This window comes from Pristiophorus japonicus, chromosome 1 (genome assembly GCF_044704955.1).
Source record: "Pristiophorus japonicus isolate sPriJap1 chromosome 1, sPriJap1.hap1, whole genome shotgun sequence".
Lineage (NCBI taxonomy): Eukaryota > Metazoa > Chordata > Chondrichthyes > Pristiophoridae > Pristiophorus > Pristiophorus japonicus.
The window spans coordinates 462143716-462171080 of NC_091977.1; the positions used below are offsets into that span (position 1 = coordinate 462143716).

Genomic DNA, 27365 nt, shown 5'->3' on the forward strand with positions numbered 1-27365 from the left:
AACCTCGCCAGTGAAAGCAAGGCCAGAGCACAGCGGCAATTGAGAGGCTGAAGAAATGTCAGGCAAAAAGTCACTTCACACCTGCTTTCTTGCCTAAGTGAAAGTCTTTTGCTCACAGCACTTGTTCTCAGAGTGTACTTTCAGTACTTCGTAGGTGATTTCTACAATTTGAGGTGGTTTCTACAGCTTTGGATGTGAGTTTCACTTAATTGGAGGTCACTATCACTACTTTAGAGCTAGCAAGCATGGATGCCACTTATGCTGTTTCACCTTGGATCTCAGATGAAGACTTAGGCCAGTACCAGCATCAACAGCGCCAGCAGCAGCGTACATTGCTGCCCGGGATGGACTCATCATGGGAACTTATAGTTAGGTTGTACTACTGTACCCATCGGGCAACCACATACTGAACACATTTGCCTGCCCGCCGCCCCACCCCACACCCACAAAATGGTCCTGCAAGCAACAAAGCATCTCTTTCACAGACACTCATTGCACTGATTTAAGTCTTGTCTTACCATTCATCAGAATTGAGAAGGCTGCAGGCAAAAATGGGTAAGACTGGAAAATGGTGCAAAGAAATAATTTTACATGTGGATCAAAACTCATACATTTACATTATTGTGATATATCTAAAATACCCATAGGAATATTTTTGTGCAACTAATAATCTTCCATCTTCCGTTTCCTATAACCCTTATGACATGCATTCGCATGTGACAGCTGCTGGAAAAATGCAGGGAACAGCACCAGCCCTTATACATGGCCTTCTTCGACCTTACAAAGGCCTTTGACACTGTCAACCTGAGGGTCTAGGGAGCGTCGTCCTCCGTTTCGGATGCCCCCAAAAGTTCGTCACCATCCTCCTCTTGCTCCATGACAATATGCAGGCCATGATCTTTACCAACAGATCAATTACAGACCCAATCCACGTCTGGACCGGGGTCAAACAGGGCTGTGTCATTGCCCCAACCCTCTTCTCAATCTTCCACCTCACAGTCGACAAGCTCCTCGCTGGAGTGGAACTAAACTACAGAGCCAATGGGAAGCTGTTCAACCTTCGCCGTCTCCAGGCCAGGTCCAAGACCACCCCAACCTCTGTCGTCGAGCTACAGTACGCGGACGATGTCTGCGTCTGCGCACATACAGAGGCTGAACTCCAGGACATAGTCAACGTATTTACTGAGGCGTATGAAAGCATGGGCCTTACACTAAACATCAGCAAGACAAATGTCCTCCACCAGCCTGTTCTTACCGCACAGCACTGTCCCCTAGTCATCAAGATCCACGGCGCGGCCCTGGACAATGTGAACCACTTCCCATATCTCGGGAGCCTCTTATCAACAAGAGCAGGCATTGATGACGAGATCCAACACCTCAAGTTCGCCAGTGCTGCTTTCGGTCGCCTGAGGAAAAGAGTGTTTGAAGATCAGGCCCTTAAAACTGCCGAAAGCTCATGGTCTGCAGGGCTATAGTAATACCCGCCCTCCTGTATGGCTCAGAAACTTGGACCATGTACAGTAGACACCTCAAGTCGCTGGAGAAATACCACCAATGATGCCTCCGCAAGATCCTACAAATCCCCTGGGAGGACAGGCGCACCAACATTCGCGTCCTCGACTAGGCCAACTCCCCAGCATCGAAGCACTGCCCAGACTTGATCAGCTCCGCTGGGCAGGCCACATAGTTCGCAAGCCAGACACGAGACTCCCAAAGCAAGCGCTCTACTCGGAACTCCTTCACGGCAAACGAGCCAAAGGTGGGCAATGGATGCATTACAAGGACACCCTCAAAGCTTCCCTGATAAAGTGCAACATTTCCACTGACACCTGGGAGACCCTGGCCAAAGACCACCCTAAGTGGAGGAAGCACATGTGGGAGGGCGCTTAGCACCTCGAGTCTCATCGCTGAGAGCATGCAGAAACCAACCGCAGGCAGCGGAAAGAGCGTGCGGCAAACCTGTCCCACCCACCCCTTCCCTCAACAACTACCTGCCCAACCTGCGACAGAGACTGTGCTTCTCGTATTGGACTGTACAGCCACCTAAGAACTCATGTTAAGAGTGGAAACAAGTCTTCCTCGATTCCGAGGGACTGCCTATGATGATGATGACGTGAAAAATCTGAGGCTTCACCAGGGGTAGGGACAAGCTGCTCACATCCCTCGACTCGGCCAACTCTGATGCTCTTGGCCGAGGTACTCCGGGTTTTGGATGGCTCTGCAAAAGACTGCTCCACCTGCACCTGTGCAGGGGCAGACTCGGCCATTGGGACATGAGGCAGCGTGTAGGGCACTGACTGAGGCGGGGAGGGGGGAGGCGGGGGGGGGGGGGCAATGGGTGAGAAGTGGAAGTGCTTTGTGCAGAGTAACCACTTCAATTTCCCCCTCGCCATCATCTCTCTCATGGCCCAGCTGCAATTCCCTGCTCACAATGAGCTGGAAAATACTTTGCTGCACATCAATGGGCCGCTGAATGGCCAAGTCTAGATTTTAATGCATACTAGTTAAGGTGACATTCATAGAAACATAGAAATATAGAAAATAGGTGCAGGAGTAGCCATTCAGCCCTTCGAGCCTGATCATTCACCTCAGTAACCCTTTCCTGCTTTCTCCCAAACTCCTTTATCCCTTTAGCTGTAAGGGCCATATCTAACTCCCTCTTGAATATATCCAATGAACTGGCATCAACAACTCTCTGCGGTAGGGAATTCCACAGGTTAACAATTCTCTGAGTGAAGAAGTTTCTCCTCATCTCAGTCCTAAATGGCTTACCCCTTATCCTTAAACTATGTCCCCTGGTTCTGGACTTCCTCAACATTGGGAACATTCTTCCCACATCTAACCTGTCCAGTCCCGTCAGAATTTAATATGTTTCTATGAGATCCCCTCTCATCCTTCTAAACTCCAGTGAATACAGGCCCAGTCGATCCAGTCTCTCCTCATATGTCAGTCCTGCCATCCCGGGAATCAGTCTGGTGAACCTTCGCTGCACTCCCTCAATAGCAAGAATGTCCTTCCTCACAATATTCCAGGTGAGGCCTCACTAAGGCCCTGTACAACTGCAGTAAGTTCTCCTTGTTCCTATACTCAAATCCCCTAGCTATGAAGGCCAACATATCATTTGCCTTCTTCACCGCCTGCTGTACCTGCATGCCAACTTTCAATGACTGATGTACCATGACACCCAAGTCTCATTGCACCTCCCCTTTTCCTAATCTGCTGCCATTCAGATAATAGTCTGCCTTCGTGTTTTTGCCACCAAAATGGATAATCTTACATGTCTCCACATTATACTGCATTTGCCATGCATTTGCCCACTCACCTAACCTGTCCAAGTCACTCTGCAGCATTTTAGCATCCTCCTCATAACTCACACCGCCACTCAGCTTAGTGCCATCTGCAAACTTGGAGATATTACACTCAATTCCTTCATCTACATCATTAATGTATATTGTAAAGAGCTGGGGTCCCAGCACTGAGCCCTGCGGCACCCCACTAGTCACTGCCTGCCATTATGAAAAGGACCTGTTTATCCCGACTCTCTGCTTCCTGTCTGCCAACCAGTTTTCTATCCACTTCAGTACATTACCTCCAATACCATGTACTCTAATTTTGCACACCAATCTCTTGTGTGAGACCTTGTTAAAAGCCTTTTGAAAGTCCAAATACATCACATCCACTGGTTCTCCCTTGTTCACTCTACCAGTTACATTCTTAAAAAATTCTAGAAGATTTGTCAAGCATAATTTCCCTTTCATAAATCCATGCTGACTTGGACCGATCCTGTCACTGCTTTCCAAATGCGCTATTTCATCTTTAATAATTGATTCCAACATTTTCCCCATTACTGATGTCAGGCCATCCGGTATATAATTACCCAGTTTCTCTCTCCCTCCTTTCTTAAAAAGTGGTGTTACATTAGCTACCCTCCAGTCCATAGGAACTGATCCAGAGTCGATAAACTGTTGAAAAATGATCACCAATGCAGCCACTATTTCTAGGGCCACTTTCTTAAGTACTCTGGGATGCAGACTATCAGGTCCCGGGGATTTATCAGCCTTCAATCCCATCAATTTCCCTAACATAATTTCCCGCCTAATAAGGATTTCCTTCAGTTCCTCCTTCTCACTAGACCCCCTAGCATTTCCGGAAAGTTATTTGTGCTTTTGTGAAAACAGAACCAAAATATTTGTTCAACTGGTTCGCCATTTCTTTGTTCCCCATTATAAATTCACCTGAATCTGAATGCAAGGGACTTATGTTTGTCTTCTCTAATCTTTTTCTCTTCACATATCTATAGAAGCTTTTGCAGTCAGTTTTTAAGTTCCCAGCAAGCTTCCTCTCATACTCTATTTTCCCCCTCCTAATTAAACCCTTTGTCCTCCTCTGCTGAATTATAAAATTCTCCCAGTTCTCAGGTTTGCTGCTTTTTCTGGCCAATTTATATGCCTCTTCCTTGGCTTTAACACTATCCTTCATTTCCCTTCAGAGTGTGCAAGCTACTGGTGAGGGGCAGCATGCACTCTTTTGACTGCCGCATTTGATGTACCATGCAGATGGCAACTCTTTGCATGGACGAATACATCATAGCTAAGGCCTGTGACATCATGCCAGTCATGCTTGAGGTGGACTCCTCCATTCTCTCTGCAAGCATGCACAGGCTGGAATCCTGCCTTCTGTGACAGTGTGCCTTCAGACGTACCCTGAGGAGTCATCTTCCTCCTCTGGCTCCACCACCTGTGGGATAGTTGATGGACCTGTGGGAGATTAAAGACATGAATTTGAACTGTCCTGGTAAGAATGTTTTAAGTTAACATTATGCACATGATCATATTTCACTGGCTGCTGACATCAAGTCAAATGAGTGACTGTTGTATGCCATGTGACTATGTGATATTTAATTCTGTCACCAGGTAGCTGGGAGCTCCACATCTCTCACCACCAGGCATGCCGACACTCAGCTTATTTCAAGTGTTCAGTTCCATTTGCAGCTCCTCAGATAATGAAGCAGTCCATGCCACATGCAGCAAGACCTGATGACCTGATGAGGCTTGGGCTGATAAATAGCAAGTAACATTCGAGCCACACAAGTGACAGGCAATGACTATCTCCAACAATTAATAGTCTAACCACCACCCTTTGACATTCAACAGCACGATCATTGCCAAATCCCCCACCATCAACATCCCGGGGGTCACCATTGACCAGAAACTTAACTGGACCCGCACATAAATACTGTGGCCACAAGAACAGGTCAGAAGCTGGGTATTCTGCGGCAAGTGTCTCACATCCTGACTCCCCAAAGTTTTACCACTATCTATAAGGTACAAGTGAGGAGTGTGATCGATTATCTTCCCTTGCCCAGATGAGTGCAGCTCCAACAGCATTCATGAAACTCGACACAGCCCAGGAAAAAACAGCCCACTTGATTGGTACCCCATCCAGCACCTTCAACATTCATTCCCTCCACCACCAGCGCACCGGGGTTAGTGTTTACTCTCTACATGATGCATTGCAGCAACTCACCAAGGCTTCTTTGACAACACCTCCAAAACCCACGACTTCTACCACCTGGAATGACAAGGGCAGCAGGTGCATGGGAGCACCATCACCTGCAAATTCCCTTCCAAGTTACACACCACTGTGACAGAAATATATCGCCGTTCCTTCATCGTCGCTGGGTCAAAATACTGGAACTCCCTCCCAACAGCATTGCGGGAGTACCTTCACCACATGAACTGCAGCAACTCAAGAAGGTGGCTCACCACCACCTTCTCAAGTGCGATTAGAGATGAGCAATGAATGCTGGCCTTGCCAGTGACGCCCACATCCCAGGAACGAATATTTTTTTAAAGTGCCTCCTCCTCTATAGCTGTGGACTCTGCCTCTCCCTGGTGTTCTGTGCTCTCTTCTCCTGCAAGTATGAAGCAAGAGACCTTTGAGTTATAGTTATAGAATGAGTGGAACAGATAGAGGACAACATTTGTTGAGGGTGACTGTAAGGGAGAGGTGTGACATTGCATTAAATGAGGGTGAATGTCAATGTTGGGTGGGCAGATAAGGATGTGAGGAAGTGCATAGACAGAGAGGGAGGGGTGCCACTGCAAAGTACATTGGTGTGAGAAGTGTTATGCAGGAGTAGGCTTGGTTAGGCAAAGTGAGGGGGTTGGGACGACATGCAGATCAAGATGTAGTTGAATGTGCCATTGTATTCACCATTCCTGCCCTCATGAGGTTAGTAAATCTTTTCCTGCACTGTATCTAGGAGCATGGCACCACACTTCAGCTATATCTAGCGATGCCTCCTTCCTCAGTAAGGCTGGCTTCTTCCTCCCGTCAACAGGGAATAAAATTTCCCTGTGGGCCCTTGCACCTTGTAGCATGAGGGAGGCATCACTAAAGCGAGTGGAGGCTGTGGCATGTTGAAACTCCATTGTATGCAGCTACCTATCCTTCAACTGTCATCTTTGCAGTGTTCATTTAAATACCTCAGCTGAAATAGGCCTATGCATGTCGTCATCAGACCCGCTTGCTTTAATTGGTTGGGAAACCCGGAAGTCAGAGGCAAAAGCAATGGTTGGGTTAAAAAGCCACTGGTAAACGCGCTGCTGACACTTCCGGGTTCCCCACGTGTTTCATGGTTGCCCAGCTGCAGACTGTGAAAATTATGGTCTTAGTTTTACTTCAGCAGGTGCAGAATTTGGTAAAAGCCCAAATCATTGACATTGTTTATGTAAATTGCAAATTCTGACACCAACATGTGTTAACACTTAACTTAAGTGAAGGAAATCAGATTTAATTAGTTTGTGCCTGATTAATATCCTCACACTTTGTACTTGCCAGAATGAAGTGTTAGTCAGTCAGTTCGTTCAGATTAAGGTGCAGACTCATGTCAGAAGAGGTAGGCTCACACTAAAATATAAGATTAGTGTTGTTTTGCTGTCAGTGGGAGTCATCAAAGTGATTTGTCAAACATTAGAAGTGACACGTAAAGCCAAAATGCAGGATTCAAATATAAATGTGTGAAAGCAGAAGAGTATTCTGAGCTTATAATGGTTTCCTAATCTCTTAAAAACTAAAAAACAGTCAGTTGAGTATTTGTAATTCAAATGGCTCCTCTCTATCTGGAGCTATCAATTTGTGATCCATCTTGTGGTGTCTGTATAATTGAATCATTTCATTAACACATTTTTATTCAGATCATGAGTTTTGGAGAAAAGCGGTGTTAGTCCTGCTTTGCTCCTGTAGGTTTTCTGTACTCTCTGAGTCACTGATGATGCCAATGCTGTCAGCCATTGCTTCACTGTCTTTGTCACAGAAGGTTTAAGAAAGGAATTTAAGCATTAACTGAAATACAACATGCATTTTTTTTAAAAACCCGTCATGATTACTAATAGCATTTTATCTGTCAGCCCATCTGCAAATAATGCTCCAATCCCTGCTGATGATAAGAAAATGAAATCTCACCAGAAAAATGAGTTTCATAAAATCACATTGTGTTCTCCGATGCAATCTAAAAACGGCTTGCATTTATATTTTTCAGTCGTTGTCCCAGCAACCCACCGGTCGATGATGAATGTCTCATTGGTAGTCAGCAGTATTCACTTCAAAGATTTCAATCAGTGAGAAGTTTTAGAGATCAGTGATGAGTTAGAGTTAATAATTCTGTTTGACATCATCATGCACTGATAAATAAATGACTTGACAGATGTAATTGGTATGAATGTTGTTAGATCAGACCAAATCATTTACATCCTTTAAACTCTGGCTATCTGTGCTTTCAATTATTATTTTTTTAACTATTATTGGCAGTCAGGTTGCATATGTTCAAAAAATATTTTGGTCTGTAAGGTGTTACTGAGATTCATTTTACTCGGTTTTGCTTGTGGCATTTGTCAAAGTGGAGGTCAATAAAGCCCTGGAGAATCAAAAAAGCTTCTGCCTATATCTTGTGACACCACTGTGTACTGCTAGACAAGGCATGTTGCAGCAGTATCACACCATCAAGTTGATCCAAAAATTGCAGTTGTAGATTGGTGTCTCACGCTGCATAAAGTGACAGTTTTATTGTCTGTGGAGCTGACCTGGGCTTTCGTGAATAGATAGCTGAATGAAATGTGGCTTTATACCATGTGAACTAATGGCAAAGGCTGCCATCAATTTATTTCACTTGTGTCTCTCAGCAGATAATAGTGGGAATTAACTTTCTTCATCATCCATCCTTACTTTCAGAAGAAAAAAATCATTTGCTTTAGTACATAATTGTATGATGCCCACTTTGAATCACCCACTGAGCAACATAAGTAGTAATCACATTTCTTCAACATTACATTTAAGAAATAATATAAACATAAAGAGGAAGGTTTTACAGTATTAAAAAGAGCAATATAGAAATCAGCTTTTCTTTTATAAGAGCATAGAATAAAAATTCCAGGGTTTTGGAGTCACAGATAGCTGGCACAGTGAGGCAGAGGGGCAGGAATTTAGGGCAGAACCCATTTCCACCAAGTTTCCATCCTGCAATGACAAATTCCAATGGAGGGGAGCCTGGGTGCTTGTCCAGCCCACTCCACTCTGTCCATGACTTCACTTTTGGGAGCTTGATGTCAGGCTCTCCCAGAAGTCACACCAGTTCCACTTACTGTATGGCCAGCAGTTCATACACCTGCATGAGGTAGACATACTTACCGTACAGCACTGTATGTGGATGCAGCATTCCCGTATCCAAATAGCAAATCGCTCTGAGAGAGATTGATTGCCGTTTAGATATTGTAAGACCATCAAGGTGCAACCCCGAAATTCGGTTATGTCTGCAAGGTAGGTACACTTGTAGCAATGACAGTGGCACAGCTGCTGCTCCCTATTATTTATATGACCCCTTCCCAAAGATTTGGGGAGGATCAAAGTGAGGGAAAACTGATGGGTGGAAGTCCAACTCCACCACATTTCAAGTGATGCAGCACTGGAACCACATTTTCTGATTTTATGGCTTCTGTACTCTGCTAGAATATCATGTCTTCAACCAGCTGCAGAAAAGTCCCCTTACTGCAGTATGAATCTTGCATTCCTCACACCAGCCAACTTGGTGGCTTTCAAGTAATACTGACAATCTAATGACAATTGGCGATGAATTATGTGCAGTCTGTACTGTGGTTCATGTCCACTAACAACTACGTTGAAATTTCCCAAACTTATTTCACATAGAACATAATGAAAAGCCATTAAAAATAGCAAGGGATTTGGATTCCTTCAGATGTCCATATTAGCAAAATACAGTATAGAAAAGCAACCCTGCTCTGCTTCTTGCATGCTCTTAGATAGCACTGATGAAACTAATGTGAAATAAAATTTAAATTATTTCATATTATTGTTACTCCATTTTTGTGTTATGCGCAAAACACCTCAAGCTGAAAAATTATGGACCAAAATCTTATGCATACACCTCAATAAGGAATAGAGTTTTCTGACAAAAAGTCTATATCTAAAATGTTAACTTGTTTGTTCTCTTCATGAATGCGGAACAATCTGCAACCAGATTTTTCTGTTTCTTGTGGACTTACGCCAGAAGAAGGTTGGACTGAGACTTCCACCTGTCACCCCAACTTTGCCATGACCCTGACCCTAGGTCAGAGGTCATTCCCCATGTAGGGTGTGCTCTCTATCATCATGAGGGAGCCTGCCACTGCTGGGAAAGGAAATTGCAGTGGGAACATTGCCACAGTGCAAGAAGAAAGGCCACTTAAAGGGAGTAGAAGAGCCCCAAAGATGTCAGGGCATTAATTTTTATTTACACTTTGGACTGAGCTGTGGCTTTAAAAAGATAAGCTTTTAGGGCCTGAGGTGAGGGAGAGATACCCACTGTTGGGGCATATGCCTCTACATGGGGCATCAGCGGGCTTTCTGCTGCTACCTTACAGACTGCCACTATCCCTCTCCTGGTGGTCCTTAGGGTTTATGGTTCCAGAGGAGGGAGATAGGGAAATCAGTCGGCTTGCCAGTCCCCACCTCCCTGCTGTCATAGATGCAGCGGGGAAATGAAGGGTAGCTGTCAGCTTTTCCTTCAGGATTGAGGATAGGGAAATAAGTTTGGGACTGGGATGTGCAAATTTCCCTTTGTACTGCCCAATTTAGAGTGGACTCGCAGAGGAAAATCTAGATCATGGTGTCACGCTGATTATATTATATCTACTAGCTTCAGTCCTGGTTTATTCTTAACACCATCAATCATTGTCACAATCAGTACTGTTTTTGCAATCAATTATGTTTACAGTTAACAGAGCTTTTGTGAAGCATTGGTATTGCATTTCAGCACAAAGTATTTAACTTTGTCTCCACGGTCTTGAAAATGTTGCCCATGGTAGAAAGCTAGATAAACCAGTATAAACCAGAATTTGGAAAAATTGCAGCAACACAGCACAATTTTAATAAAGGTAGGTCTCACAGGAGATTGCTTCTTGAATATGTAACTTACTTGCCTTGGAAAACTAACTCAACAGCCTTCATCAGAGAGCATTTGTGTTGGTGACATGACCACACAGCAATCTGGCAAACCAATAAATTCCTCACCCTCAACTGAATGAATCATCATCATACCTCCTAATGAATCATCCGCAAGTTTCATAAGTAATTTCTCGAAAGCAACTAACGTTATTCTTTTGAGACCCTCCTCATGATCTTCAATCTGGGCATTTATTACCCATTACATTATATTTGTGTAGAATGATTTAATTATTCCTGTGCCATTTGAAATAACTGATTAATTCTAATACTATTTGCAATTATATAAAAAAAGTAAAGTGCCAATAGAACTCGAATTGCAAAAATGATTTTTTAATTAAAATGTCACTCAATTAATATTGTCTAATTTTATTAATAATATATTCTCAGGGGCCATTTTTTATAGAAATGTGACAATACTCCATCAAGCACAGTGCCTTACCATAAATATTTGAAAGTCATTTTCATCATCAAAGATGATTCATGGTTGAAAATGGAAATGTACAAGGCAGCAATTATGATCAATAATACTAAAAATCTTTACTTTGCTTCCATTTTAGCAACCTCAACATTGAAGAAATATGTGGTAAGTGCTGTGTTTTCACCATTTGCTGTGCTCAGTGGAGCAGCAAGTAAAATACAGAAAAAGATAAGACAGCTTTTCAAATCAATGTATGCTATCTTTTTGTCAGTAATGTACAATCTTACCCACTCGCAGCAATGTGAGATTTAAAATCTATATTTCTAACTAAAAGGCACAATTAAATCCAATTCAAACCATTCTACCTCTGCAGTTGTATCTGTGTTTTATATTATTTTCCCGACAAAAATAGTGCAGAACTGGACATAGATGATCGACAACAGAGTTGAGAGGGGGCAGGAGTCATTAAATATTTATGTGTCTATTCCAGTGGTTCAATGTGGACTCTGTTTTGTCAGTGTATAATTGATGTTTTTCTCTCCATTAGGTTTCTGATCATACTTTGGTCCAAATAATTGTTTAATTTATACAGATACTTATATATGTTTATAAATCAACTTATCAATTATGAAGCACTATTTTCTCCCCAGGCCAATTCTCAATTCTCAGCGTCACCTTAAAAGGCTGAATAACTTGCAACTAGGCCTCTGCCAGCTTTTGTGGGGGCGGGGTGGGGGGTTGGGGCTGGTGATCAAGTTTACAATCCTGTGTCTTTGACCACAACTTCGGTCACTACCTTAACTCTGTTCTCCCCTATCCTGACTCCCATAAAATACCTTGCGAAGTTTCGCTATTTTAAGGGCTCTGTGTCAGCCTTGGTTCAATGGTAGCACTCTCATCTCTGAATCAGAATCTTGTGGGTTCAAGCCCCACTCCAGAGACATGGCTGTGGGAGGATTGCACTGTTGGAGATGCTATCTTTTGGATGAAATGTTAAACTGAGGCCCGTTTGTCTGCTGGAGTGGTTGTAAGAGATCCCACAGTACTATTTGAAGAAGAGCAAGAGAGTTCAGTCAAGATCTAGCATCCCCGCCTAAAGTATGTGCTCTAAAAGCTGGATAGCTTATAGAAACAGCCTCGATCCAGCACTAAAGACCATCAATATCGGGATGCGGGGCCGTGGATGGGAACTCCCTAAGTCGAGAGTTCTCCCACACTGCCAAAGACCTGAAAAAACTTCAGCGGTGTTAGTTATAGAGTTCGACAGTGGGCACATCCTGGTGTAACCCCATAGATTGCAGTCCTGTTGTTTTCCAGCACATTAATTTTGCATTATTAATGATTATGTACACATGCATTTTACTAATAGCACTGACAAAATGTATTCCATCTGTTGACATTCAATCTGCTACCAGTGTGATATGAGTGATTTTATCTTTACCATACAAAATAGCCATTTTAGACCAACCCACCTGGCAGGAAACAGGTAGCTTCAGGTCAAATGCCTGTTTTACAACCTGCCTTGTTTTATGCTCCGATAGGTGTGTTGTAAAACGGGTGCCTGATCTGACCCACCCAGTGGATTAGATTAAAATGATTCCCTTGAAGATGTCGAAAAGATGCCTGAGAATCATGTTCATTTATAATTTGTGATGTGTCAAAATTATTCTTTTTGAACTAAGCACAGGAATTGGCTTAAGGATTGGAATATTTGAATGATTTGTCATTTTCCCAGTGTCAAAAAGAGTAGCAGTCCTAATACTGACCCCTGCAGAACACGACTGTCTCCCTCATTTCAATCTGAAAAATAAGCGTTCACCACTACACTCTGCTTTCTGTCCCTTAGTCAATTTTATATCTACAGTGCCATTGTCCTGATAATCCCATGAACTTTAATGTTGTTAACAATCTATTCTGTGATACTTGTTATTGAGGTGCTATATGAAATGGACAATAATCAACATTCCTGAAAATGTAGTTTTTTCACAGGCTATGATTTTATTTCTATACGTGTAAAGCAAAATGTTCACCATTATGAGCTTCTGCAGAGATTTACAGCTATATAAGATTTCCCACATTTTTCCTGAGCCAATTAGAGTAAAACCACTAGCGGTGTAGGCACTACACAGGAGAACCAGCCAACTTGTGCAGGACCTGGGGGTACTTGTGCATGAAACACAAAAGGATAGTATGCAGGTACAGCAAGTGATCAGGAAGGCCAATGGAATCTTGGCCTTTATTGCAAAGGGGATGGAGTATAAAAGCAGGGAAGTCTTGCTACAGTTATACGGGGTATTGGTGAGGCCACACCTGGAATACTGCGTGCAGTTTTGGTTTCCATATTTATGAAAGGATATACTTGCTTTGGAGGCAGTTCAGAGAAGGTTCACTAGGTTGATTCCGGAGATGAGGGGGTTAACTTATGAGGAAAGGTTGAGTCGGTTGGGCCTCTACTCATTGGAATTCAGAAGAATGAGAGGTGATCTTATTGAAACGTATAAGATTATGAGGGGGCTTGACAAGGTGGATGCAGAGAGGATGTTTCCACTGATGGGGGAGACTAGAACTAGAGGACATAACCTTAGAATAAGGGGCCGCCCATTTAACACAGATGAGGAGAAATTTCTTCTCTGAGGGTTGTGAATCTGTGGAATTCGCTGCCTCAGAGAGCTGTGGAAGCTGGGACATTGAATAAATTTAAAACCGAAATAGACAGTTTTTTAAACGATAAGGAAATAAGGGGTTATGGGGAATGGGCAGGGAAGTGGACCTGAGTCCATGATCGGATCAGGCATGATCGTATTAATTGGTGAAACAGGCTTGAGGGGTTGTATTGCCTACTCCTGCTCCTATTTCTTATGTTCTTATGTTCTTTTGCTTGAGCTAACTTAGTGCATGGGGAACAGCTAAACATAGAAATATAGAAACATAGAAAATAGGTGCAGGAGTAGGCCATTCGGCCCTTCGAGCCTGCAGCGCCATTCAATAAGAGCACGGCTGATCATTCCCTCAGTACCCCTTTCCTGCTTTCTCTCCATACCCCTTGATCCCCTTAGCCGTAAGGGCCATATCTCTCTCTTGAATATATCCAATGAACTGGCATCAACAACTCTCGGCGGCAGGGAATTCCATAGGTTAACAACTCTCTGAGTAAAGAAGTTTCTCCTCATCTTAGTCCTAAATGGCCTACCCCTTATCCTAAGACTATGTCCCCAGGTTCTGGACTTCCCCAACATCGGGAACATTCTTCCCGCTTCTAACCTGTCCAGTCCCGTCAGAATTTTATATGTTTCTATGAGATCCCCTCTCATCCTTCTAAACTCCAGTGAATAAAGGCCCAGTTGGTCCAGTCTCTCCTCATATGACAGCCCAGCCATCCCTGGAATCAGTCTGATGAACTTTCGCTGCACTCCCTCAATAGCAAGAATGTCCTTCCTCAGATTAGGAGACCAAAACTGGACACAATATTCCAGGTGAGGCTCACCAAGGACCTGTACAACTGCAGTAAAACCTCCCTGCTCCTATACTCAAATCCCCTAGCTATGAAGGCCAACATACCATTTGCCTTCTGTACCTGCATGCCAACTTTCAATGACTGATGTACCATTACACCCAAGTCTCGTTGCACCTCCCATTTTCCAAATCTGCTGCCATCCAGATAATATTCTGCCTTCGTGTTTTTGCCCCCAAAATGGATAACCTCACATTTATCCACATTATACTGCATCTGTCATGCATTTGCCCACTCACCTAACCTGTTCAAGTCACCCTGCAGCCTCTGAGCATCCTCCTCACAGCTCACACCGCAACCTCGTTTAGTGTCGTCTGCAAACCTGGAGATATTACACTCAATTCCTTCATCCAAATCGTTAATGTATATTGTAAAGAGCTGAGTTCTCAGCATTGAGCCCTGCGGCACTCCACTAGTCACTGCCTGCCATTCTGAAAAGGATCCGTTTATCCCGACTCTCTGCTTCCTGTCTGACAACCAGTTCTCTATCCACGTCAGTACATTACCCCCAATACCATGCGCTTGTGCGGGACCTTGTCAAAAGCCTTTTGAAAGTCCAAATACACCACATCCACTGGTTCTCCCTTGTCCACTCTGCTAGTTACATCCTCAAAAAATTTCAGAAGATTCGTCAAGCATGATTTCCCTTTCATAAATCCATGCTGACTTGGTCCAATCCTGTCACTGCTTTCCAAATGCGCTGCTATTTCATCCTTAATGATTGATTCCAACATTTTCCCCACTACTGATGTCAGGCTAACCGGTCTATAATTACCCATTTTCTCTCTCCCTCCTTTTTTAAAAAGTGTTGTTACATTAGCTACCCTCCAGTCCATAGGAACTGATCCAGAGTCGATACACTGTTGGAAAATGATCACCAATGCAGCCACTATTTCTAGGGCCACTTCCTTAAGTACTCTGGGATGCAGACTATCAGGCCCCGGGGATTTATCAGCCTTCAATCCCATGAATTTCCCTAACACAATTTCCTACCTGATAAGGATATTCTTAAGTTCCTCCTTCTCACTAGACCCATTGTCCCCTATTACATTCGGAAGGTTATTTGTGTCTTCCTTCGTGATGACAGAACCAAAGTATTTGTTCAATTGGTCTGACATTTCTTTGTTCCCCATTATAAATTCACCTGAATCCGACTGCAAGGGACCTACGTTTGTCTTCACTAATCTTTTTCTCTTCACTTATTTATAGAAACTTTTGCAGTCAGTTTTTATGTTCCCTGCAAGCTGCCTTTCATACTCTATTATCCCCCTCTTAATTAAACGCTTAGTCTTCCTCTGTTGAATTCTAAATGTCTCCCAGTCCTCAGGTTTGTAGCTTTTTCTAGTCAAATTATATGCCTCTTCCTTGGCTTTAACACTACCCTTAATTTCCCTTGTTAGCCATGGTTGAGCCACCTTCGCCATTTTATTCTTACTCCAGACAGGGATGTACAATTGCTGAAGTTCATGCATGTGATCTTTAAATGTTTGCCATTGCTTATCCACCGTCAACTCTTTAAGTATCCTTTGCCAGTCTATTCTAGCCAATTCACACCTCAGACAGTCAAAGTTACCTTTCCTTAAGTTCAGGACCCTAGTTTCCGAATTAATTGTGTCACTCTCCATCTTAATAAAGAATTCTATCATATTATGGTCACTCTTCCCCAAGGGGCCTCGCACAACTAGATTGCTAATTAGTCCCTTCTCATTACACATCACCCAGTCTAGGATGTCCAGCTCTCTAGTTGGTTCCTCGACATATTGATCCAGGAAACCATCCCTAATACACTCCAGGAAATCCTCCTCCACCGCATTGCTACCAGTTTGGTTAGCCCAATCAATATGTAGATTAAGTCGCCCATGATAATTGCTGTACCTTTATTGCACACATCCCTTATTTCTTGTTTGATGCTGTCCCCAACCTCACTGCTGCTGTTTGGTGGTCTGTACACAACTCCCACTAGCGTTTTCTGCCCTTTGGAATTCCGCAGCTCCATCCATACCGATTCCACATCATCCAGGCTAATGTCCCTCCTTACTAATGCATTAATTTCCTCTTTAACCAGCAACGCCATCCCATCTCCTTTTCCTTTCTGTCTACCCTTCCTAAATGTTGAATACCCTTGGATGTTGAGTTCCCAGCCTTGGTCACCCTGGAGCCATGTCTCCGTGATGCCAATTACATCACACCCGTTAACTGCTATCTGCGCAGTTAATTCGGCCACTTTATTCCGAATACTCCTCGCATTGAGGAACAGAGCCTTCAGGCTTGTTTTTTTAACACACTTTGCCCCTTTAGAATTTTCCTGTTATGTGGCCCTTTTTGTTTTTTGCCTTAGGTTTCTCTGCGCTCCCCTTTTACTATTCTCCTTTCTATCTTTTGCTTCTGACTCCATTTTATTTCCCTCTGTCTCCCTGCATAGGTTCCCATTCCCCTGCCACATTTGTTTAACGCCTCCCCAACATCACTAGCAAACACACCCCCGAGGACATTGGTTCTGGTCCTGCCCAGGTGCAGACTGTCCGGTTTGTACTGGTCCCACCTCCCCCAGAACCGGTTCCAATGTCCCAGGAATTTATATCCCTCCCTTCTGCACCACTGCTCAAGCCACGTATTCATCTGAGCTATCCTGCGATTCCTACTCTGACTAGCACGTGGCACTGGTAGCAATCCTGAGATTACTACTTTTGAGGTCCTACATTTTAATTTAACTCCTAGCTTCCTAAATTCGACTCGTAGGATCTCATCCTGTTTTTTTACCTATATTGTTGGTACCTATATGCACCACGACAACTGGCTATTCACCCTCCCTTTTCAGAATGGCTCAAGTGGCTCAACAACATTATTACATAGATTTATGGGTGCATTCCAATTTTATTTGGCTTCTTTGGTGTACCATAAATGTTCAGAGACCATTGTAATTGATCCCACAATGGCAGCCTGCTGTTTCAATTTTCTGCTAGGTCCTGGGTCTTTGTTGCATATTTGCAGGCAAGCTACCCTGACTATACCTGCAATTTTGGGCAGTGCACAATTTCGGCTGGAAGTCTTGAACTGCTGCACTTCTGCCGTAATGCAATCAACCTCAGTGAAAGAGCTGGGTATTCCTGCGGGTATGCTGAAAGTGGAGGAAAAAAAACAAATTCTAATATAATACACTTTCAGTGCATTAAGAAGAAATTCATCTCCCAAACGTGTTGCATAAGAACATAACATAAGCATTTGGAGCAGGCCATTTGGCCCCTCGAGCCTGCTCCACCATTTAGTAATATCATGGCTGATCTGATCTTGGGCTCAGCTCCACTTCCCTGCCCGCTCCCCATAACCCTTCACTCCTTATCACTCAAATATTTGTCTATCTCCGCCTTAAATATGTTCAATGACCATGCCACCACAGCTCTCTGGGGCCGAGAATTCCACAGATTTACGACTCTCTGAGAGAAGAAATTCCTCATCTCAGTTTTAAATGAGCGACCCCTTATTCTTAAACTATGCCTCCTCGTTCTAGATTATCCACGAGTGGAAACAGCCTCTCTGCATCTACCTTGTCGAGCCCCCTCAGCATCTTATATGTTTCAATAAGATCACCTCTCGTTCTTCTAAACTCCAATGAGTACAGGCCCAACCTATTCATCCTTTCTTCATAAGACATAAGAACATAAGAATTAGGAACAGGAGTAGGCCATCTAGCCCCTCAAGCCTGCTCCATCATTCAACAAGATCATGGCTGATCTGGCCGTGGACTCAGCTCCACTTACCCGTCCGCTCCCCATAACCCTTAATTCCCTTATTGGTTAAAAATCTGTCTATCTGTGATTTTAATGCATTCAATGAGCTAGCCTCAACTGCTTCCTTGGACAGAGAATTCCACAGATTCATAACCTTCTGGGAGAAGAAATTCCTTCTCAACTCGGTTTTAAATTGGCTGTGCCCCCTAGTTCTAGTCTCCCCGACCAGTGGAAACAACCTCTTTGCCTCTATCTTGTCTATCGCTTTCATTATTTAAAATGTTTCTATAAGATCACCCCTCATCCTTCTGAACTCCAACGAGTAAAGACCCAGTGTACTCAATCTATCATCATAAGGTAACCCCCTCATCTCCGGAATCAGCCTAGTGAATCGTCTCTGTACCCCCTCCAAAGCTAGTATATCCTTCCTGAAGTAAGGTGACCAAAACTGCACGCAGTACTCCAGGTGCGGCCTCACCAATACCCTGTACAGTTGCAGCAGGACCTCCCTGCTTTTGTACTCCATCCCTCTCGCAATGAAGGCCAACATTCCATTCGCCTTCCTGATTACCTGCTGCACCTGCAAACTAACTTTTTGGGATTCATGCACAAGGACCCCAGGTCCCTCTGCACTGCAGCTTGTTGTAATTTCTCCCCATTCAAATAATATTCCCTTTTACTGTTTTTTTTTCCAAGGTGGATGACCTCACAACCCCTTCATCTCCAGAATTTGTCTAGTAAACCTTCTCTGAATTGCATCCATTCAAGTATATCCTTTCTTAAATAAGGAGGCCAAAACTGTATGCAGTACTATAGGTGTGGCCTCACCAGAACCCTGTACACTTGTAGCAGGACTTCTCTGTTTTTATACTCCATCCCTCTTGCAATAAAAGCCAACATTCCATTTGCCTTCCTGATTAGTTGCTGTACCTGCATACTAACTTTTTGTGTTTCATGCACAAGGACCCCCATGTCCCTCTGTACTGCAGTTATTTGTAGTTTCTCTCCGTTTAAGTAATAATTTGCTTTTTTATTTTTCATGACAAAATGGATAACCTCACATTTTCCTGCATTATACTCCATCTGCCAAATGTTTGTCCACTCACTTAGCCTGTCAATATCCCTTTGCAGATTGTTTGTGTCCTCCTCACAACTTCCTTTCCACCCATCTTTCTATCATCAGCAAACTTGGCTATATTACACTCGGTCCCTTCATCCAAATCATTCATACAGATTGTAAATAGTTGAGGCCCCAGCACTGATTCCTTTAGCACCCCACTAGTTACTGTTTGTCAACCGGAAAATGACCCATTCATCCCAATTCTCTGTTTTCTGTTAGTTAGCCAATCCACTATCTATGCTAAAATATTACCCCCAATCCCGTGAGCTTTTATCTTGTGTAGTAACCTTTTATGTGGCACCTTATCGAATGCCTTCTGGAAATCCAAATACACCACATCCACTGGTTCCCCCTTTATCCACCCTGCTCGTTACATCCTCAAAGAACTTCAGCAAATTTGTCAAACATTATTTCCCTTTCATAAAACCATGTTGATTCTGCTTGACTTTATTATGCTTTTCCAAATGTCCTGCTATTGCTACCTTAATAATGGACTCCAACATTTTCCCAACGACAGATGTTAGACTAACTGGTCTATATATTTCTGCTTTCTGTCAGCCTCCTTTTTTAAATAGAGGCATTACATTTGCAGTTTTTCAATCTACTGGGACCTCTCCAGAATCCAGGGAATTTTGATAGATTACAACCAATGCATCCACTATCTCTGCAGCCAATTCTTTTAAGACTATCCAAGATGAAAGCTTGAAGTATCCAGAGCCTTGCCTAATTTACCTTGAGGCAGGACAGGAAGAAACTTGCAGAGCCCTTCCTCAGGTGTTAAAACAGGTTGGGTTGAGTTCATGGTGGAGAGAATTGTATGTGCTTTGTGGAAACAATAGGCTTGTTCAGCCAATGCCTTTCCATGCTATCTTATTGGGCTCATGACTGGCCAATGATGTATAAGTTGGATAAGTGCAGTATTATGGATGTGGGTAGGTCAAATGCTCAACATTCATACACTCTTCAAGGAAAAGCATTAAAGAAGGTGGAGATAGAAAAAGATTTGGGCATTCTAGTGCATATATCTTTAAAGGTACATGAGCAATGTCGTGAAGCAGTAACTAGAGCAAATAGGGTGTTGAAGTGTATCCATAGCATAATTGAATACAAGACAAGGCATACTATTTTGTCCTTGTACATGACCTTAGCCAGGCCTCACTCAGAATACTGTGTCCAGTTTCGGTGTCCTCACATGGTGGGTTATAATGAAGCTTTGGCAAAGGTACAGAAGAGGGCAACTAGTATAATTCCCAGTTTAAAGCATCTTAGTTATCAAGATAGGCTAAAAGAGCTGGAGCTCTACACAAGAGAAATGTAAACTATGGGGGAACCTGATTGAGGTTTATAAGATAATGAAGTTACTGTGTAAGATACTGTGTTCCATTTAACAGTTTGTTTCAATTAAAGAGGTTATGGAGGACCAGTGGTCACAAATTTTAGTGGTATGAGGCTGGATCTAGGTTAGATGTCAGGAGGTGGTTATTTTCCCAGAGTTTATTTGACCTCTGGAACAGGCTGCCATCTCGTGCGGTGGATGCTGATTTGCTGGATTCCTTCAAGCGAGAGCTGGACCTGTTTCGGGCTGGGGCGGAGATCACCTCTTAGAAGGTAGTTACTGCAGGAAATTCAGCATCAGAGTGATCTCCTGGACTAGTTTTGATCACCTAGATGGGTACATAAGAACATAAGAATTAGGAACAGGAGTAGGCCATCATGCCCCTCGAGCCTGCTCCGCCATTCAACAAGATCATGGCTGATCTGGCCATGGACTCAGCTCCACTTACCCGCCTGCTCCCCGTAACCCTTAATTTCCTTATTGGTTAAAAATCTATCAGAGAACAATTTCCTAGATTTTTTCCCCCCAAACTGGCCTGGGTTTTTTAACTGTTTTTTGCCTCTCCCAGGAGATCCCATGGCTTCGGGTGGGGTGGAGTGTATATATAGTGTATCTATTGTAATACATAAGGTATTGCCACTGTGTGGGACAGGCTTGATGGAGCAGAAGGTCTGTCATTGTTCGTATGTTCTTATTTTTGTAACAGCAGCACCTCATAACCTGTATTAATGATACTGTCACCAGATTGAAATGGTCCTCAACTTCTCTGCTGTAGCTGAATGCAAAAGATCAAAATAGGCAAAGGGTATGGAATAGAAGATCGTTTTTATTCCACTACATTTAGAAAAATAAAAGGATGCATTTATTGCTACAGAATTTTTTTAAAAATATAAGAAATTTAGTTGAACAATGTGTCTTCTCAGTTCATTTTCACACTTGTATAAACAATTCAAAGAAACAGCAGAACAGATTGAACCATAGATATTTCTGATGCAAATGCCTTTAAAAAATGATTGAGCAAGCAGTGTATGGTTTGTTTTGAGGTAGAAGTGTTCTGCTGCCTGTAAAGTATTTTGCAATGAGAACAGAACTGAAACAAATGGCCTTTGTACACAGATAGAAGGCTGGAAACATTGCAGTGCTGTACTGGTTTGTTGTCTAAATGAAAACCACGCATTTTTTTCCAGAGTACTTTTCTCAACACTTCGGAGAGTATGAGAATGTATTGGCAGCGCTGGAGGATTTGAATATTTCTATATTAAAGGCAATGGACAAAACAAAGAAAGTGAGTACAACTGCATAACATTTTATATTTATTATTTAAAGATATTTGATGAAATAGGTGAAGGAGACTTTTAAATGCAAAATCTTATGCCATTTTGGAGAGTGTGGAACTACAGCTCCAAAATTGCAAGAACATTTGGGATTGATGATGGCTATAAAATGATGACTATAACATCAGAAGCACTGTAATTAGGGTGTGCTAATCTCTACAACCGGTTCTTTGGTCTGCACTCCCATAGAGTGAGATACCTCACTGGAAGTTTATAGAAAAATAGAAACATAGAAAATAGGTGCAGGAGTAGGCCATTCGGCCCTTTGAGCCTGCACCACCATTCAATAAGATCATGGCTCACCATTCAATAAGATCATGGCTGATCATTCACCTCAGTACCCCTTTCCCACTTTCTCTCCATACCCCTTTGACCCCTTTAGCTGTAAGGGCCATATCTAACTCTCTCTTGAATATATCTAACTAACTGGCCTCAACAACTCTCTGCGGTAGAGAATTCCACAGATTCACAATTCTCTGAGTGAAGAAGTTTCTCCTCATCTCGGTCCTAAATAGCTTACCCCATATTCTTAGACTTGACCCCTGGTTCTGGGCTTCGTCAACATCGGGAACATTCTTCCTGCATCTAACCTTTCCAGTTCCGTCAGAATTTTATATGTTTCTATGAGATCCCCTCTCATTCTTCTAAACTCCAGTGAATACAGGCCCAGTCAATCCAGTCTCTCCTCATATGTCAGTCTTGCCATCCCGGGAATCAGTCTGGTGAACCTTCGCTGCACTCCCTCAATAACAAGAACGTCCTTCCTCAGATTAGGAGACCAAAACTAGGTGAGGCTTCACCAAGGCCCTGTACAACTGCAGTAAGACCTCCCTGCTCCTATACTCAAATCCCCGAGCTATGCAGGCCAACATGCCATTTGCCTTCTTCACCGCCTGCTATACCTGCATGCCAACTTTCAATGACTGATGTACCATGACACCCAGGTCTCGTTGCACCTCCCCTTTTCCTAAACTGCCATAATTCAGATAATATTCTGCCTTCGTGTTTTTGCCACCAAAGTGGATAACCTCACATTTATCCACATTATACTGAATTTGCCATGCATTTGCCCATTCACCTAACCTGTCCAAGTCAACCTGCAGCCTCTTAGCATCCTCCTCACAGCTCACACCACCACCCAGCTTAGTATCATCTGCAAACTTGGAGATAGTACACTCAATTCCTTCATCTAAATCATTGATGTATATTGTAAATAACTGGGGTCCCAGCACTTAGCCCTGCAGCACCCGACTAGTCACTGCCTGCCATTCTGAAAAGGACCCATTTATCCCGACTCTCTGCTTCCTGTCTGCCAACCAGTTCTCTATCCACATCAATACATTACCCCCAATACCATGTGCTTTCATTTTGCATACCAATCTCTTGTGTGGGACCTTGTCAAAAAGCTTTTGAAAGTCCAAATACACCACATCCATTGGTTCTCCCTTGTCCACTCTACTAGTTACATCCTCAAAAAATTCTAGAAGATTTGTCAAGCATGATTTCCCTTTCATAAATCCATGCTGACTTGGACCAATCCTGTCACTGCTTTCCAAATGCGCTGCTATTTCATCTTTAATAATTGATTCCAACATTTTACCCACTACCGATGTCAGGCTAACCGGTCTATAATTCCCTGTTTTCTCTCGCCCTCCTTTTTTAATAAGTGTTGTTACATTAGCTACCCTCCAGTCCATAGGAACTGACCCAGAGTCGATAGACATTGGAAAATGATCACCAATGCAGCCACTATTTCTAGGGCCACTTCCTTAAGTACTCTGGGATGCAGACTATCAGACCCCGGGGATTTATTGGCCTTCATTCCCATCAATTTCCCTAACGCAATTTCCTGACTAATAAGGATTTCCTTCAGTTCCTCCTTCTCACTAGATCCTCGTTCCCCTAGTTTTTCCAGAAGGTTATTTGTGTCTTCCTTCGTGAAGACAGAAACAAAGTATTTGTTAAATTGGTCTGTCATTTCTTTGTTCCCCTGATTCTGACGGCAAAGGACCTACGTTTGTCTTCACTAATCTTTTTCTCTTCACATATGTATAGAAGTTTTTATGTTCCCAGCAAGCTTCCTCTCATACTCTATTTTCCCCCTCCTAATTTAAACCCTTTGTCTTCCTCTGCTGAATTCTAAATTTCTCCCAGTCATCAGGTTTGTTGCTTTTTCTGGCCAATTTATATGCCTCTTCCTTGGATTTAACACTATCCCTAATTTCCCTTGTTAGCCACGGTTGAGCCACTTTCCCCGTTTTATTTTTACTCCAGACAGGGATGTAAAATTGTTGAAGTTCATCCATGTGATCTTTAAATGTGTGCTATTGCCTATCCACCGTAAGCCCATTAAGTATCATTCGGCAGTCTATTCTAGCCAATTCACATCTCATACCATCGAAGTTACCTGTCCTTAAGTTCAGGACCCGAGTCTCTGAATTAACTGTGTCACTCTCCATCTTAATAAAGAATTCTACCATATTATGGTCACTCTTCCCCAAGGGGCCTCGCAAAACAAGATTGGTAATTAGTCCTTTCTCATTACACATCACCCAGCCTAGGATGGCCAGCTCTCTAGTTGGTTCCTCGACATATTGGTCTTGAAAACCATCCCTAATACACTCCAGAAAATCTTCCTCCACCGTATTGCTACCAGTTTGGTTAGCCCAATCTATATGTAGATTAAAATCGCCCATGATAACTCCTGTACCTTTATTGCACACATCCCTAATTTCTTGTTTGATGCTGTCCCCAACCTCACTACTATTGTTTGGTGGTCTGTACACAACTCCCACTAGTGTTTTCTGCCCTTTGGTATTCCGCAGCTCTACCCATACAGTTTCCATATCATCGAAGCTAATGTCCTTCATTACTATTGCGTTAATTTCCTCTTTAACCAGCAACGCTACCCCACCTCTTTTTCCTTTCTGTCTATCCTTCCTGAATGTTGAATACCCCTGGATGTTGAGTTCCCAGCCTTGGTCACCCTGGAGCCATGTCTCCGTAATCCCAATTGTATCATAATCGTTAATAGCTGCCTGCATGGTTAATTCGTCCACTTTATTATGAATACTCCTCGCATTGAGGCACAAAGCCTTCACACTTGTCTTTTTAACACACTTTGTCCCTTTAGAATTTTGCTGTAATGTGGCCCTTTTTGATTTTTGCCTTGGATTTCTCTGCCCTCCATTTTTACTTTTCTTCTTTCTATCTTTTGCTTCTGCCCCCATTTTACTTCCCTCTGTCTCCCTGCATAGGTTCCCATCCCCCTGCCATATTAGTTTAACCACTCCCAACAGCACTAGCAAACACTCCCCCTAGGACATTGGTTCTGGTCCTGCCCAGGTGCAGACGTTCCAGTTTGTATTGGTCCCACCTCCCCCAGAACCGGTTCCAATGTTTGAATCCCTCCCTCCTGCACCACTCCTCAAGCCACATATTTATCTTAGCTATCCTGCTATTTCTACTCTGACTAGCACGTGGCACTGGTAGCAATCCTGAGATTACTACCTTTGAGGTCCTGCTTTTTAATTTAACTCCTAGCTCCCTAAATTCTTGCAATTTAAGCTCTCGTCATTTTTGTTACACTGTAATACTATGATGTTGCTGGTGCTTCCTCAACTTGGAAAGGGACATTGCTGTGAAATCACCTCCAAGCAGTGATTCTATATCATAAACTTGTGGGGGGCAATCTTAAGGGCACCTGCCTTGTGTAAACAGGTCAGTACCAGCCACAAATGATGTTGGGTCACTTACTGCCCCGATTTACGCAAGCACTCACAAGCACTCAAGCTGCTTGCATCATGGGTATTGTCCTGAGCTGGGTGGCTGGAGCGCCTTCCTGTTTCCCGCAGGAAGACCCTTGCAATATTGGGTTACTGTGACATACATAGGACCTCAATTGCAATTTTGAAGTAGAAATGGGTGGAGCGTACCGGTTGTCAATAGCCTACCCAGCGTTCCTGAAGATAGCTGCTGGAGACTGCACAGAAAATGTCTTTTATTTTTTTGGGGCCAGGAAGAATTTGGTCACTGCTGGCCCATTCAAAGTCCCATTGGGATCGCTTTGCCCAGGCTCTGACAATCACCATGCAAACTGACCAATTTCCTGACCTCCCAACAGGCGAGTTGCTTTGGAATGCTGGTTTGGCGTCTGCATCTCAACAGGTCTCTAAAAGGTAACAAGGAGTGGGTGGTGGGCACCTCAAGTTAAAGATCATCCTCTTGGGGTGTACACATCTGCCAGATTTCACCTGAAAATGCACTTTTATTGGTCAATCTTTGCCCGCAGCATTGCTAATCATTCCTCGGGCTGAACCAACATTCCCAGTTTAAAGGCAGTATTGATTGCGAGGATATTACTATCTTTCAAAAAAATCTGTAGCACCATGAAATGGCGATAAAATGGTGGCCAGCTGATCACAGGTCCCACAACTGCCACCATATTCCTCTCCCACTTTCAGTAACTGGCAGTGCCCTGGAGAAAAAAATGGTGACGTCAATTGGTGTGCAATGCCGACGTAACATCACCACGTGAACTTCGATCTTAGCGCTGAATTCAACGCTGGATCCTAAGCACGTCACGTTAACCTGGCGTGCAAGCAGGCTAACAGATGTCTGCAGCTCTTAAAGGGACACACACATCATTCAGTTAAGTTTGAATTTAAGGATTTGGACTGTTTTTTTAAATTTTACTGGTCGCTTGCTGCAACAGATATAAAAGGTGTTTTAAGTGTGTAAAGAGTGCTACTGGATGCTTTTGCAAGGGTTCGGATGGTAAATGAAAGCCTTTGAGAAGACAAAACATGCTGCAAATACTCAGCAAGTCACGCAACATCTGTGGAGAGCAAAAAGAGAGTTCACGTCTCGACATGCTGCCTAACCAACTGAGTATTTCCAGCATTTTACATTTACAGCATCCACTTGCAGAGGGAAGAGGAAGACGCAGAACTCAGATGGAAGGATGCATCCCAGATAGCCCCTTTGTGGCTGACATATCTGGGACGGAATCCATTGCCTGCTGTCCCACTGGCTGGGCAGACTGCCACTTCTTGTTGACCCAATGGTAGGGTAGGCTGCGTTTCTTGGTTGTGTGAAATGAGAAAGGCACAAGGGTGGAGTTGTGCTGACGGGAGGGCAGGAAGGCAGGAAGGCTAGAGGTGCATGCCAGAAGGAGAATAATGCATGAGGATACCCGCATCTTGTATCCTTTCAGCCTCACCGCTGGCCAAGGGCTCAACCATGCCCCTGCCAAGAATGGCTTGTCCTGTCTCCTCCAAGGCGGTGAGATGAGGCTAGGAATTGGGAGATGTGCCTGGTCATTGATGCAGATTGCTGTTAGGTGAATGATTGGGGGTTGTGCATTGAGCAGTGTGTGAGGCTAGTGGTGCAGTTGGTAGGAGACGGCTTTTGAAGATG

At 43.5% G+C, this 27365-nt stretch overlaps 1 protein-coding gene across 1 annotated transcript in view; it reads left to right on the forward strand.

The window, feature by feature from the left end:
- The window catches only part of necab1 (N-terminal EF-hand calcium binding protein 1), a 388139-nt gene that overhangs the window by 111332 nt on the left and 249442 nt on the right, over positions 1-27365 (forward strand). Inside the window, exons 4-5 of the mRNA XM_070876240.1 lie at positions 11058-11083; positions 21801-21898. Of these exons, the coding sequence (XP_070732341.1) occupies positions 11058-11083; positions 21801-21898 (124 nt within the window). The remainder of the gene's footprint in view (positions 1-11057; positions 11084-21800; positions 21899-27365) is intronic.